The sequence below is a fragment of the Nycticebus coucang genome, chromosome 14 (assembly GCF_027406575.1).
Source record: "Nycticebus coucang isolate mNycCou1 chromosome 14, mNycCou1.pri, whole genome shotgun sequence".
NCBI classification, from domain to species: domain Eukaryota; kingdom Metazoa; phylum Chordata; class Mammalia; order Primates; family Lorisidae; genus Nycticebus; species Nycticebus coucang.
Window position 1 is genome coordinate 94,426,435 of NC_069793.1, and position 15,513 is coordinate 94,441,947.

Below are 15,513 nucleotides of genomic sequence, written 5' to 3' on the forward strand. Positions count from 1 at the left end.
AGGGTCCTCTTTCAATTACCCTGACCATGGCCACTGAACATATGGAATAAGCAGCCTGGGATGATTCACTGTCAGTTCTACTTTTAATGAGCATCTACTCTGGGTACCAGCCAGGGCTCCTACTCCTGATGACAGGCGAGCTGACACTGGTGGACACAATTCACTGCAACAGAAGGCAGCCTGGCGCCAGGGATGGCGTGGATGCTGTGAGGTACAGCACTGTCATTTGTGGAGGGCCTACTGTGTGCTGAGGACGTTACCACTGTCACTGAACCCTTAAGGTTGCCTCGTTCAGTGAACAGACACTCGAGCACCTATGGTGTGTTTGGAACCACGCTAGGTACCTACTTCACCTCAGTGAAGAAACAGACATGGCACCTGCTCCCTGTCACCTTACAAATGAGAAGTTTAGAGAAGTTGGACAACTTTCTCCAGGTGACTCGGCTAGTTAATGGAAGAGGAGCAATTAATTTCAACCCTGGTGACCTGAAATGCCTTCCTGAAGGGTCATTTGAGCCTCACCTTGAAGAATGAGAAATTTAAATGCAGAGGCAGGAGGGCATCCCAGGCCCAGAAATGGAAATGCACAAAGCAGGTTCTGGGCACAGTGAGGTTCCAGAGCAACTTAAGGGCAGGGATGGAAGGGGAAGTGGAGCCCGACCAGCCCAGGGAGGAGGCTGGGGTCAGACGTGGACAGGCAAGTGTGTCAGAGCTTTATCCTGAAGGCCACAGTGGCTGATAATTAGTTGTCATTTCCCTGAGGGAGTGGTGTCTTCAGGAGCCTGAGGGAAGAACAGTACGGTTGGTTAGAGACTCCGGTGCCAGCTGGCCTACACTCAGACCCCAGCTCTGCCCTGCACAAGCTCTAAGACTTTGGGCAAGAGACTCAACTTCTCTGTCTCTTAGTTTTTTCATCAGTACAAGGGGCTATAATAACATTGCTGGTCTCTGACAGTGATTATAAGAATTCCACATCCACTATCAGGAATTGAATTAAAACAATAAAAGAATTCCGTGTCCTGATACAGGAACAGTTCACATAAGTGTTGAGGGCTTAATGATAGTAAATAAACATCCTTATTATTCTTGTTTCTCTGGTGCTGGTGTCAAGGATAGAGTGGGATGAGACGGCAGGCAGGAGGCTATGGTAGTTGTCCAAGTGAAAGATGAGGTCTTGAGCTTTCATTCATTCATTCTTGAATGAAAGTATGCAAGCCACATGGCAGGGAGACATGGATGGGCACGGTGACTGGGTAGCCAAGTCACCTTGAGCCCCTGGCAGAGGTGACTGGATGGAACAGAGCAGAACCATGGCATGGCAGGGAGGGTAAGTGACTGGGAAACCCCCGTATAGATGCCCACTGGGTACCATCATGGATTTCATCTAATTGAGAAAAAGCCATTTCCATTTACACTCTGCATCTCTGGACCAAATGAGTTCTGTGGTCTTGTGAGGTGCCTGAGGAAAAGCAAGAGCAGGACCCCAGCTGCAGAGCAGAACTGAGACAGCTTTGCCCTCGGGCCAGTTCTCCCCTGTGCTGCCTCCCAGGGCGCCCTGTGTTAATGAACAAAGCACAGCAGGTATAAACTACATCTCCCAAATAGACCAGAGCATTCCAGCCTTCTGCTGGAAATATTACATTTCCAAAAAGAGCCTCAATAGTCTTTTTTCCTAATGAGTCATTTGTCTACTCATTAGAACAATTAAAACAAAAACAAGCAAACAAATCATTTTAAAGAAAACACCTAAAGCCAAAGGCTACTTACTGTGCACAGAGAGAAAAGCGACTTCAAAAGTGGGCTACAGAACCCAGGTGTGCACCCTGCTTCTGGGTAAGAATGTGTGACAAGACCTTCCTCTGGGATCTTAAGATGAAACACTATTGCAAAGCCAACTCAGTAAATGCTCCGTCCTGCCTCCCACAAACATTCAGAAGGGCAAAGCCAATCAGGACCTAAAGTAAGGCATTATTAGATTCTATCAATAGAACTATAATTCATGCTATTATGCTCCAAATTACTCAGTAATGTACTCTGTGATCCTTGTATTACCAGTATACACCTTACGAGTCTCTAGGAACTTGTGGATTCTCCCTTTGATAGAACTCCACACACATCAGACAGGGAGGGCCTCCTCTGGGCTCCCATAATAAGCTCCAGGTTCAGTTAAGAAAAACATATATATCCATATATGAGATTACATGTTGGGATATAGATATCATATATATATATATGTACATATATAATGATTCTATGTTGGGAGACATATATAGAGAAGCACTCTGAGGATAACAGACCCACCAACAGAGGACAGAGCTCTGGTCCCTGGATTCAGCCCTGGGACATCTGCCCAGCAGGAACAGGGGCAGATAAAGAGACATGCTGTCATCCTTGGTGAAAAGGTGGCAGAGGTAAAGTCTCCATCTTTCTTTAAAGCTGTGTAATATTCCATGGTGCACATTTACCTCTTTCATGTTTACATGGATGGAGCTGGAACATATTCTTCTTAGTAAAGTATCTCAAGAATGGGAAAAAAAGTATCCAACGTACTCAGCCCTACTATGAAACTAATTTATGGCTTTCACATGAAAGCTATAACCCAGTTATAACCTAAGAATATGGGGAAGTGGGAGAGGGAGGGGAGGGAGGGGGGAGGTTGGGCTGAGGGAGGGTGATTGGTGGGTTTACACCTGTGGTGCATCTTACAAGGGTACATGTGAAACTTAGTGAATGCAGAATATGATTGTCTTAACACAATAACTAAGAAAATGCCAGGAAGGCTATGTTAACCAGTGTGATGAAAATGTGTTGAACTGTTTATAAAACCAGTGTATGGTGCTCCATGATTGCATTAATGTACACAGCTATGATCTAATACTAATAAAAAAAAAAGGTGACAGAAACAATAAAATACAATGACATTCATTAATGACAGAAACTCCTTCCACTTTGACCATGTAGTCCTTTTTTAAAGAAAGCGATTTCTGGGCGGTGCTTGTGGCTCAAGGAGTAGGGTGCCGGCCCCATATACCAGAGCTGGCGGGTTCAAACCCAGCCCCGGCCAAAAACTGAAAAAAAAAAAAAAAGAAAGAAAGAAAGCGATTTCCCAGCTCCGGATTTGTTTCTCCTTGCCACCTACCTCCAATGGCGATAAGCCTGAGCAATCTTGTCTCCTGTGGTTCTCAAGGCCCCAGCCCAGGACTGAGGATGGAGACCAGCGTTCCCTCAGGACACAAAGATGTATACCGCTTGGAATGACCACAGAACTGCTGGGATTGAATTCTCTCCTGCGGTGTATGAGGGGCCAGGAGAAAAGCCAGCCCTCGGGGATGCCTCACACGAGCCGCGGTTGCTGGCTCAGTCCAGAGAGATGGTAGAGGCAGACGGGCATCTCGGCAGCACGCTCATCCCAGCCCTGACTACAAATGGGGCTTCCATTGTAACCTCAAGAGGTGGAGGCTGTGGAGCTGCAAAGGTTCACGCGCAGGCAGACAGGGCTCCCTGCAGAGGACGCCTGTGGGTACAGCACAGACCAGAAGCCGGGCAGACGGGGCCCGCGCTCGCCTCCCTCCCTGTGGCCACCCCTTTCACCTGCAACCACAGGCTCTGGGTCCAAGGCCCCAGCCCGCTATCTTTTGCAGGTTAACACAGGTAACTTGCCGACAGTTGTTCCTTGGACTTTGAAGTGGGACTGCTGACTAGGTTGTGAGGACTGAAGGAGGTAAGGGATGTCAATTCCAGCAGTGATGACTGGGGGCCTAGAGATGCAGCCTCCACTCTTGGTTCAGGAAGCTCTTCCCACGCTAGGGTTAGGGTGGGCGAGGAGCACTTCTGCTGGAAAAGGGATGGACAGAGGGCACCGTGCCCTTCTCAACAGTGAGCCCAGGTCACAGGCCCCACAGGAGGGGCATCGCTTGGGGACTTGGATTTATTCTGTTCTCCTTTATCACTCAGGCTCCTGCTCTGAATTTTCCAATTTACCATGTGACTCCCTTTTATGACAGCCCTCTTTTTTCTCCTGTGACCCCAAGACACTAACAAAGCAGCTCGTATCCCCTGTCCGTCCATCCCAGGGCGCAGAGGCATGTCTGACTCAGGGTCCAGGCCGCTCAGGCAAATTCCAGAGACAAGTTCAGTTTACAGTCTGAATGGAAGAGCCCTCAAAAGGGGACCCTCATCTGTGATTCAAGTGGACCCCGCTTTCCCAGGCCCACAGTGCCCCTGCGTTTCCTCCTCCCCTGCTTGTCTGGAGAAGCTGGGTGTGGGGGCTGCAGGCTGCAGCACTCTGGACGACTCGTCTCCTCCCGAGTCCAGGGGCGCGTGCTGGTGTGAGTGCGACGCCGAGGGGGGAGCCAGAGGCCTCTGGAAGCAGAACTTCATGCGAAGCTGCCTCAGTCATGAAGTCAAAGGGAATGAAATATTTCCTGAGTACCTGATATGTAATTTCTTCAGGGGAGAAAAGAGCAAGCGGAAGGGAAAGAGGACCGTTTTACCATTTTATCCATTTATTATATACAATATTAAGGCACAAGTTTAAGCAGCAAAGAATAGGAAAATCTTTGGCTGACCAACAGCATCCCTATCTGCTGCGGGGGACACGCCGTGTTCTTGAATTCCCCCACTCTGTACACAGACCCATCTGGCTGTACAGCTCTGTACACCACCCCTCAGTACAGCCGGCAACACGGAGACGCCAAAATGTTACACCCAGGTCCCGGAGTCGGCTTGGAAGGACACAGCACACTGCACACTGCCACCAAGCACAGTGACCAGCACAGACACAGAGCAGGCGAGGGGGCAGTGCCAAGCAGCTGGACAGAGTAGCTGTTGAGTTTCGGCTGAAATCAGAGGCCCACGCTTGCCCTCATTTCACAGAGTTGTACACCGATTCTGTAAGTGCCTCACTGAGGAGGCAGCTCCCTGTCCCTCCTCAAAAGGGGAAAACACCTTGATTCAAACAGAACCACGCTGTGGATGCATTTGCTTACTTTCTGTTTTGTAATAAATACTTACAGATGTCTATGTGTGAACAGAATCCTAGGCAGAATCACATGTAAACACAACACTGGGCGTCGAAGCTTCAGGAGCTACTAGAAGAAAATGCGGTATACGCACATCATTATACAGAGACCAGGGTCGCAGTTCTGTGAAGATGCCAAGTTTCATGGCAAAGAAACACCTCAGTCACAGCATGACGTGACAACGACACGCACCGCAAGAGAACAGTTTCACAGAATTCCCAGCAGATGCTCACATGGATGAATGTGCACCTATGTCTGTAGTGTACGCAGGGGTGTGCGTGCACACGAGGCATGGCCAGAGAGGAGAGCTTTGAAAACAAAGCCACTAGGAGTCACATGCACAAACGAACGAGTGGTCACTGGCAGAGGTTCTGAATCCAAAGACTCGTTCCCAGAAACCTCTTAGGAATTTGTTTTTTAGGAACACAAAATGATGGAACTTACCTTAATTGCCATCTTTATTCTTCAAACTGTGCTATAAAAGGACTTAAGATTATTTCCAGAACTTAAATCCATCCTCAACGGATGAAAAAAAGAAGAATCAACGGAACGTGCGGGGCCTGAAGGCCATTCTAACAAAGGAGTTCCCAAAATATTTTTCCTTGGGCAGCCCTTCTGTCAATCAATATATAATGTCCCAAAGGGATACACTGAAGGAAGGTGAAGTGGGATGAAACACGGGGATCTTCTGGATATTAAGAAAAGAAATCCCACACATGACCCTCTAAGTCACACCTCACATATGTGCACTTACACATACACACGACTTTATATACCATTAATTTATGAAATGGGAAAAAGGTATTCTAACTAAAAGAAAGAGAAAAAAATAGCTCATTCATTCCAGAAGAAAGTCACTTACTGAAATGCTAAGCTGTGGGTGCTCCCAGCTGACCGGTTTCTGCTAACTTCTTAATTACTCTGGCCATCTCCCATGGAGCCACACTTCAGAAGCAAACCCATTAAGCAATGCTCATGCTGAATGAAGACATTTTAAATATAATACTTAAATAACAAAGAAAAAAGAAAAGAAAACCAACATTTTATAAAGCACTTACCATGGCAGCCTCAGGTTTTGGGATGTGGAGATGCTATTGGTGAGCTGGCTACTGGCTACTTAAAGCCTTTCCCATTTAAGAACATTTATTGGATCCTGCTTACTAGGAACAAGGTAGACCTTTCCTTCAGAAGGTGCAAAATCATTCTGAGAATACCTAGAAACACTTTCCACTTGCCCCAGTGTGGACATGGTGTAAGACTTTGGCTTCAGAAAACACTTCTCTTTGCTCAGCAGTTTCCATCTGCTTCTAAACCTTTTTACCCCCAAATGTCTTCTTCATTTGCCTCTGGGCCCCTAGCCTCCCTTGAGTCTGTGCTCTCGGACTAAGAGGCTGCAAGAGAGGGAGGATTTCCCATTCTATCAGCACTTGGCATGAAGGTGGATGCAAACCCAGGTGAACAGGCAGGAGTGATGGCTGCTTAAGAGAGTTGAGATGGCAGAGGTGTAAGGAACATTCTGAACACCTCGTCCCTGAGCAAGAGAACTAGTGAATTTTCTGTTCCAAGTTCAGAATTTATTTGGTGCAACTATCTCAGTATCTACTGCAAGCCTGGTGGAGTCAAGCCCCTACATGAGTTCCCAAGAGCAACCCACGCGGGACTGAAGCAAGAAGGGCCCCATCACTCCCTGGCCCCCCAGCCGAAGCCCGGGGAGGGCTGTGCCTGCATGTGTGGTTAGAATATGCTCAACTCCACACTGTCACTGGCTGCCAGCCTCTGGGAAGCAGAAAACAACATTCATTGAAATAAGAAAAATGCTGCGTAGAAATCTTTAAAAAAAAAAAAAAAGAAGAAAAATGTGAAGGAAGTGTTACACACACACTCTGAGATTTTTGCAAAGTAATGTGTTTTTCCCGACAGCTTAGTTATATAGACCTGCAGACAGTAGTAGCTCTTCTGTACAGAACCATCTATTTAGTGAAACTCTAGCATCAGACTAGATTCCCATTTCTACAATTCCATGTACCAGCCAGGCGGCACACAGACGCTGGCAGACGACATGCTCAGGGATTCTCCAGCATCCCTTCACGCAGGACTAAAGCCTTTACCTTTCACCCTGAGACAAGACCCTCAAGTGCTACAATCAGAATCTACTGGGAAGGTCTGAAGAGGTCTAGGCCACCGGACAATTCAGAGGCATTCTTTAGGTATATTTTGCAGTAGGACACCACAATTTCCCTCTGGGCCGGTGTTTCTAGGCAATTCTATGAGTTCTGGGATTAGTCTATTTTCCAGGCCCTGAGAGGTGTGACAGCTCTGTGCGTGTGTGCACACTTCATAGAGGGCATCAGAGAGGGCCAGGACATGGTACCTCACGTCAGGGGCCCCTCTTCCAAGCCCTCGTATTAACTCCTAGTTCCTCCTGGGTGTGAAACTTCAGGAAGGGATTCAACCCCCCTTACCCCAGCTTCATCAGTGAAATCAGGGTAATACACTTGTCCCACCCCGCGACCCAAGAGGACTAATGAAACGGTATTTACCACAGGGCTTGTATACAGTTGGCACTAGGAAATATAGCTAGCATTAGTTTTCTGAAAGTCAAGTGTGATAAGGTATTGTGAATGGCCCAGAACTCAGAGCGGGCAGTCAGTATATGCCTGCCTTCCTCCTGTATACAAGCTGGGCTTCAGGGAAGCTCTGGTCATTACCAGAGGGCCCTGGCGTGGCAGGAAATCTCCTGTAAGAGAAGACTTTAAAACTATATATCTCTTTCTCAATGAAGGGTCTTGGTAGGTTAGGAGAAAAGAAATTGACAAAAGGCCAGAGCACAATTTAACTGCAGTCCTGAAAAATGTCCATTTGTATTGTGACAATTACAACATACGGCAGCTCAGAGGGGCCGAGAAGAATAAGCAAGCATGCGCCTGAGAGTGCCCAGCAGGCATCTGGGGCACGAGGAGCAGGCCTCAGGAGAAACTGGCTTGGGCTCTTGTTCTTACCCACGTCTGGGGAGACAGGCCCAGTTTGGGATGGCCCAGATGTTGTGGTGGGGGTGGCAGACTTGACTTACATTTCTGTCTCTCAACACTTTCTCTTTAGGTTCATTCCCAACATAAACTGGGTTGAAAATGTCCTTGGTTGCCATCGCTTGAGCCTTGTCCCCACAGTAAGTGATGGGGAGGAGAGGGTGGAATGGACCCCCTCTGCCCTCTCCCCTTCCACATCCACTCTCAGCCCTCCTCACTGGCGAGACCTCCTGTGCCCTCTTCCCACACTCCAGGGCATGGGGCAAACCCAGAGCTCAGCCTGTTGCAGCTGCCTCTGTTTCTGTCTGAGCGGCTTGTACTCTGACATGGGACATGAGACAGAGGCAGCGGCGCAGAGCACAGAGCCTGAGACGGTCGGTCCTGCTCGCTCTGCCAGCGCAGACGGCTCAGAGGCCCGCCTGGCTCCAGCCATCAGTTTCGTCCTCCTTCCTCCAGCCTTCTTCAACTGCCCACTTTTGTCCTTCCTCTACCACTTCAACCTGGGGAGGCTGCAAGTTTGCCCAGGTTCCACTCCAAAGACCAGTCCCAAAATAAGCTACGCAGGCAAAGACCCCCCCAGGGGCGCTGTCCTCAGCATCTCACTAGGAGGACTGGAGATCAAGTCTTAGACCCAGGGCTTCTTTTTCCTTCTTCTAAGAAAGCAAGAGCAAAGGAAAAAGAGATCTAGCTGAGCTGGTGGGAGAAACATCGGGGCCTGGAGGAGCGTCGATCTGCCCATCTCATCGGCTTTTCTCTTCTGACCTAGCACTGCCTAGAAGTGTAAAGGAAGCCAACGCCTTGTATGTGAAATGTCACAGCACAGGCACAGAGGCGCACTCCCTGACTCGCTCCCAGCTATTCTCCAGGGCGCTTCTGCCTCGCCTTGTACAAGTTGCTTCAAAACTGAAATCTTGAAAAACCCAACTATTGTATTTATACTGGCCCGTCAGGTTACAAAGCAAATTCACGACCAGACATACATTGGTGTCACTTGAGTCTGCTCACCAATGGTAGAATAAAGAATCTCCCCCACCTTGGAGAAAACAGAGGAGGGAGAGCAGCTGATGTGCTGGTGAGCTGCAAATACAAGAATGTGGTACACGGGTGCTGGGCAAGTGCTGGATGCCATAAGGCAACTGTTCTGTAAACTGTCATGTTCCTGGAGTGCTGTCCTGAAAATCTTCCTAAACAGAGCAACGGGCTGGAAACATCAAGCTCCTTGATAGAGAGCTGATGTGAGACAGAAAAAAGCCAGTGCCATGATCTTAATGCAAGATGGCACAGTGACCCATGGAATCTTCTGCCTCCTCAAAGCCTGCTGGGTTCACAGTCAGAATAAGATGAACAGCTGTGGCCTGACCACGCAAAGGCAGAAGTAGCCAGGAAGCCAGAGGGCGCTTTGTTCTACTGGGCGCTATTCAACACAGCAAGAACGCTGACCGCTCAGACATCGCCTTAATACATCCCACACCTGAGGAATACTGCCATGCCTATAAAAAGAAATAAATAGAAGGAAAAAAAGAAAATTTAAGCACATAAACGAGAACAGAGATAAACTCAGAAATTAGGGAGGATTAGGACAAAGATCCTAACACCTCCATCCTGTTTAGAAAGTAATGCAGAATCCAGAAAAGCCGAGAAGCCCCATAATCTCCTGAAAACCAAAACAGCAAATTAGGTGAAAACCACCTTTCAAATTTCCCATTGCCAATGGACGTTTCTTCTTGCTGCCACACACACACCCCTACACGACACCCCACGGATGGCGCAGGTTATATTGCATTATGCCAAGATGGGCTCTAAAGATTTCTAGGAGGTTCTTCTTAAAGCAAACATGCTAAGAGGTAAAGAGAAGGGGGTATTCCAAGAAGGTCCCTGTTGGATTTATCTGTTTATAACCAGAGCATGGGGGTACACAGAACCTCCCCCAAAGGATACACTTTCTGTACAATGAAAAATTCCATTTGCTATTTCTTCTTAACTTTGTTTCCAAACCTACATGCGCGTCTTATTTCTTCTCCCTTCCACCTCATGTAAGAAAAATCCAGAGAGTTCCCTTCTGTCTTCAGTCACGTAGGTCTCTGTAAAAAGTGTTCTCACTAATCTGAAATCTTTATCATTTCAAACCGTTCCTGATTTCTCGTCCACAACCTTCTTGATCTTTCTTTCCCGGTCTCTGCCACTTTGCTCTTTCATCAATGTTCTGCTGTGGAATTCCCCAGGGACAGCAGGTTAGATGAGAACTTCCATCATCTCTCCGTCAGGGAACTCAGGCTTGGGCAGCAAGCTGCTGACGCGGCCTCTGTGGTCAGGTGACTTTCCATGGCCGGGAGAGTTCTCTGCCAGATAAAGAGGAAACATGAGCATCCTGCTGTTTAGGAGGGTCACGGGCTTTACAAGCTCTCAGATGGGCCTATTTCAAATCCACCATGCTCACACCCCAGCATATGTACAGACAGCCAGACATTCCAGCCCCAGTGGGAGAACACTGAATGACTGGTATAGGATTCAGACACAGATAAAAACCAGGATGGCAATGGAAGGGGATTAAGTGGGTGAAGGTGACACTGGGACTTTGTGTGGGAACCCCTCATACCCATTTTCCCTCCACTCGAAAGTATCAAGTGCATGCTCCAAGCTGAGTACTTTTTACATGTTCTCTGCCCTACTTGGAAAAGCATATCCTAAGAATTACACCCCCCCAAATGATGAAATTGTATTTACTTGTCTATTTTGAAGAGTGAAAATAAAGAATCTCCCCCATCTTGGAAAAACAGTTAATCTATGCTCTAAATAGCCACCACCTCCTCTGAAGAATTCCTGTAGAGGGCTCTCTCCATGACTACGACCAGCCCAAGGCCAAGTCTATCTGTGCCCCAGACACTTCTGAACTCATGGCAAAGCTCCTATCTCTCAGGCTGCCTTCTCTTAAATACTTTAAACAACTCATTAGCCCTGGCCTGAGTGTTGCTCCATACGAGTTAACTGACCCTGCAGTTAAATCTACTTTCTATTTCAGTCCTCCATTGAGGCTCGAGTCCTTGGCAAGTCAGTGCCTTGAAGGCAGCAGCTATGAACTGGACGCCTGTGACATCCCTGGGGCCCCATCCCAGCTCCCAGACACGTGGGAGGGCACTAATGCCCTGGCATCCCTCAGAGGGTCCGGGTTAGTTATAAAGCATGCGTTACTAAGGTGGACTCAAGCTACGAACTCATTTTGAATAGTAATAAACGAGGGGTGTCTACAATGCTCACTCCCATAATAGCACAGCCCACACACAGCTGAAGTGCATTTGTACAGCCGTACTCTTTAAAATAAACTCGTTAAGGCGAGAGCTGACTGCTGCTCGTGCTCCTTCTTCAGCTCAACCAAAGACCCCCTCTCCCGGGCAGGCAGATCCATGGTTTTCAGGGGTGTAGAGGAGAAGGAATCACGCACCCAGTTTCTCTGCGGTCCCCTTGGCTGCTGGGTGTTTCAGGACAGGGCTGTTGGAAGGGGTCGTGCTCAGCCGGCCTCGGGTGGGCAGAGAGGCCACGCTGGGCCAGAAGAGCTCAGCGCCCTTGTCTGTCTGTGTGCTGCCGTCCTTGCTGCCTGTCTTGGCGTGGGCACTGCTGGCCGCTGTGGTGGAGGCTGCGGGGGACAGTGCTGAGCCGGGTGGTGGGGGCAGCACGGGTGCAGAGGCGTGGTCGTGGTGCTCCTTCCCCAGCAGCAGCCCTGAGGGCAGAGGACAGCTTTTCAGTGACCATTTTTTCTTTTTTAAAAAAACTAGTCTCGGAGACCACGTCCTTCTGGACTGAGGATTGCTTCATTCATTCATTCATTGACTCATTCCCTGAGCATTTAATAAGCACTTATTCTGTGCCTGATAAAAATGACACTCACTGAGAGAATAAAAAAATGAAAGACTTAGTCCTCTTCCTAAAAAACTGCAGTTTGGTTTTTCTTGGGGGGAGGGCAGGGTAGACAGGTTGTCAAGTAAACTGGTTATAATATAATAGACAATTGGATAACATTATTCACAGGTTGGTAGGAAAGAACAGAGAAGTGCCTAATAACTAGAGCAGAAGGGGGATCCCTGCAAGGCTCCCTAGAAACTACGCTTGTTGTCCTTGACATGGCCCAGGAGGGCTGTCCTGCAGCAGTGGTTGTGTGCTTAAGCAATGAAAGTAATTTTATAGTTGGGGGTCACCACAACATGAGGAACTGTATTAAATGGTCACGGTATTAGGAAGGTTGCGAACAACTGAAAGACAATCCACAGGCCTCCCTGTCCTGGACACGGTCCCATTCACCTGCGTCTCTTAGGAACCGCTCACCACCCCACCCACTCTTGGTAGCGAATGGACAGTCCTCCGCAGGCTCAAAGACAAACGCGCTTCCTGGCTGGAGCGCCCACTCAGCTGTACATATTAGCCCCTAAGGAAGTCTCTGCAGTGGAGACCCACAGCCCACAGGAGGCAGGATGCCAGCTGGCCTTGCGGGAAAGGCAGCTTAGCCCTCTCCCTCCCCTCATCCCCAAGAGGAGCAAGTCTGGGGTGCTGGCTACGGAAAAGGGCAGCATGTGTGCAAGTGTCCATTTTCTGCCAAGCCTTCCTGCAGAGCTGGACGGGAAGGTGCCTTTTTATTTCTAAGTACAGCACACATTCAGGGAAGGACTTGTTCACTGATGGTGTTAGCTATCACCATATCATGCATCCCCTCCAGGGCCCATTTATAACCCAGGGCAATTCGGCTCGTGTGGAGCAGCGCTTGTCAAAATGCAATGTGCGTATCAGTTACTCAGCTGTATTTTCCAAAGGCAGACTCGATTCAGTAGGCTGAGCCTGAGATCCTGCCTTTCCAACAAGCTCCCAGGTGAGGTGGTGCTGCTGGTCCAGCAACCACACTATGGTAGCAAAGGAATTTGCAGAGGTGCTTCACTATCATCTTACTTTGTACTTCCCAACATTCCCAGGAGGTAGGTCTTACCCTCTGTTATACAGGGGAGGAGAGAGAGTGTAGAGAAACTAACATCCCACAGCTGAGAAGTAGCACAAACAGGATTCAGACCCTGTCATGTCTGACTCGGAGTCCAGTCTCTGTTCTTTCCCCCTCATCAAGCTCTGCAGTCTGACAGGATGTCCCTGGAGGAGTTGGGGGACAGGCTGAATAACCCACTAGCCACCCCCCTCTCCTGGGAGCCCGTGGGCAGTCAGGAAGGTGTACCCGGTTACCTCCACATCCTTCCAGAGCCCACCAGGCAGACAGTGAGCACACAAACACACGCCTCCACCTGAGCCCTCCCTGTTCTTGTGACACGTGGTCATCAAGACAGTGTAAGGAGAAATACCGGCATAGAGAACTTGGCAACACTTCCCTGAGAGCACGGCCCTCAGGCTCCCAGGCCTGGTTCAGACATGCCAGATACTGGGGGATATGGACACAGACTCCGGAGAGTCACCTGCCAGCTAGATGTTACATCCCAGAGAGGTTGCCATCAGATCTGGCAAACTCCATGACCCTTACCCAGCCTGCCTGAGCTTTGCTCTCTAACTGCACTGGGAGATAAAGTCCTAGGACAGTCTTTGATGGTCTCAGCTGCTGTCCCACGCATGTCCTTCTTGAAGTACATTTCCTTTGTGCACAGGGGCTGCTGAAGCCACCAGCAGAGCGACTTCAAACGTCTGGCTGGGAGCCTCTGATCCCCTCGGCTCTGCTGGGTTCATATGGAAGCTCTTATCTCCTCTGGCACACAGCAGCCAGGCTCCCCTCTGAGGTCCAGAGCAGGAAAAGTGGCTCTTGGCCCCACAGAGAAACAAAAACACACGCTGACCCGGGGAAAGGCATCAAAGAAGGCCCAGACCCCTGGCACTGCCAGAGTACAGGGGAAGGGCGCAGAGGATGTGTGTGGGGTTGCTGCCTGCTTCCTCTCCAGCTCGGCCAGACCATCCAGGCAACAAACCAGACCTGCCCCCTCCCCAGGAAACCCACTCCTGGCTAAGACCACATTCGAAGAATGCTCTTAAGTCCTGCCTGTGCACCACCAGGACAGCAAACCCACCACCAACACCCCTTCTGCTGGAAAACACTTCTTCTAGCGGGCTCTCCCTTTATCTTATTTTGCCCCCCATGGCCCCATGGGGTAAAGCAGGCAGACATGGTCCCTCATTTCTAGACAAGGAAGCAGAGGTGGAGCTCATGTAACTAACAGGCCTGTGGCAGAGCCCAGTTCAGAGGTCTGGCGTCTCTAGGTTTGTTCATGAGACCATTCTGTGTTACAAGGGGCACCTCAAAGTTCAACAATAGATGCTGATTCTGAGGAGTCACCCCAGGGCTCACCGTGCCTGTGGTGGTATAGCCATCAGAATCTACAGTGTTTCTGCAGATCTAGGCTAATCCCCACCCCAAAGTGGGACTGACATCCCCCCACTTCACAGGTGAATGAACCGAGAGGAGAAGATGCTCAGTGACGCCGCTATGTCCCAGGCATGAGCGGCAGGGACGGGTGTGGCCTGGCTCCTCAGACCCCGGTCCCACGTGTGGGGCTCACCAATGCTCCCCTTCCATGTCTTCTCCTCCTTCCTCTCCTCGGCCAGCTGGCTGCTGGTGAGAGAGGTCTGGCGCGAGTGCGTCCCCGTGGCCGCGGTGATGGACGGGACGGAGCGGGCAGGCCGCAGGCTTGAGGCGTCGGCCTTCCCGGCATCCTTCCGGGCTCGCTGCTGAAGGACTTTGATCATGGCATCCTTCTCTATGATTTTGGCGTGTAGATTTTTAATACTGTAAAACCACACCAAAGCAAACATTTAATAAAAAGGCGTTTGGTTAGACAAACTTCAAACATTTTTCTCAGGCTGACCCCGGACTTTGATTGCTAAAGTCAGGAGGTTCAAGTGCTGCAAAGTCTTCAAACAATTATCATCTCTAAATTGCCTAAGATAGCCCTTCTGTAGTAGGTCACGGGCGGGGGGAAAGTGGGGTGTGTGCCTTCCTGGGCACCCCTGGAGACTCTGGACTCCAGGGAGGCAGTCAGAATGACTGTGGCTGTCTGGACTTCCTGGACCAAGGTGGGCTCAGAGATCCGCTGAGGTGGTCTAGTACTGGGGGGAGGGTGAGAGGGAATCATGTGGAAACAGGGTGATTTCAACGAAAGTCAATTTCTCTATTGTCTAAGAAAGATGAGCAGGTTCTCTGGAAGAAAATCCTGCTCCATCCCATCCCACCATGGCCAAAAATGAGAACCAGCCAACACCTCAGTCCTTTTCACAACTCTGAAAGTAACTCACTGAGCCCGTCCATGGTTCAGTTATACACTGTTTCCACATCTGCCAAACAAGAGGCTCAGGTCTCCCGGGACTCCACAGGCCCTCAGGGGTCAAGGGAGGCAGGCTAGTTGTACCATGTCAAAAAGCCAAAGGCATGTTCACTAAACAAGTTATTTCTGGCTAAAACATATAAACCTGGTTTAAAAACTCTGGAAGCTTTAGAA

At 49.4% G+C, this 15,513-nt stretch overlaps 1 protein-coding gene across 2 annotated transcripts in view; it reads right to left on the minus strand.

Moving 5' to 3' along the window:
• Positions 1-4,487: 4,487 nt before the first annotated feature.
• AMOTL1 (angiomotin like 1) overlaps positions 4,488-15,513 on the minus strand; it is a 177,665-nt gene continuing 166,639 nt past the window's right edge. For both annotated transcript variants that reach the window (XM_053562830.1, XM_053562831.1), the window contains 3 exons: positions 14,578-14,804; positions 11,487-11,762; positions 4,488-10,386 (listed from right to left, as the gene is read on the minus strand). In XM_053562830.1, coding sequence (XP_053418805.1) covers positions 10,280-10,386; positions 11,487-11,762; positions 14,578-14,804 — 610 coding nt within the window. In that variant the 3' untranslated portion in view covers positions 4,488-10,279. The remainder of the gene's footprint in view (positions 10,387-11,486; positions 11,763-14,577; positions 14,805-15,513) is intronic.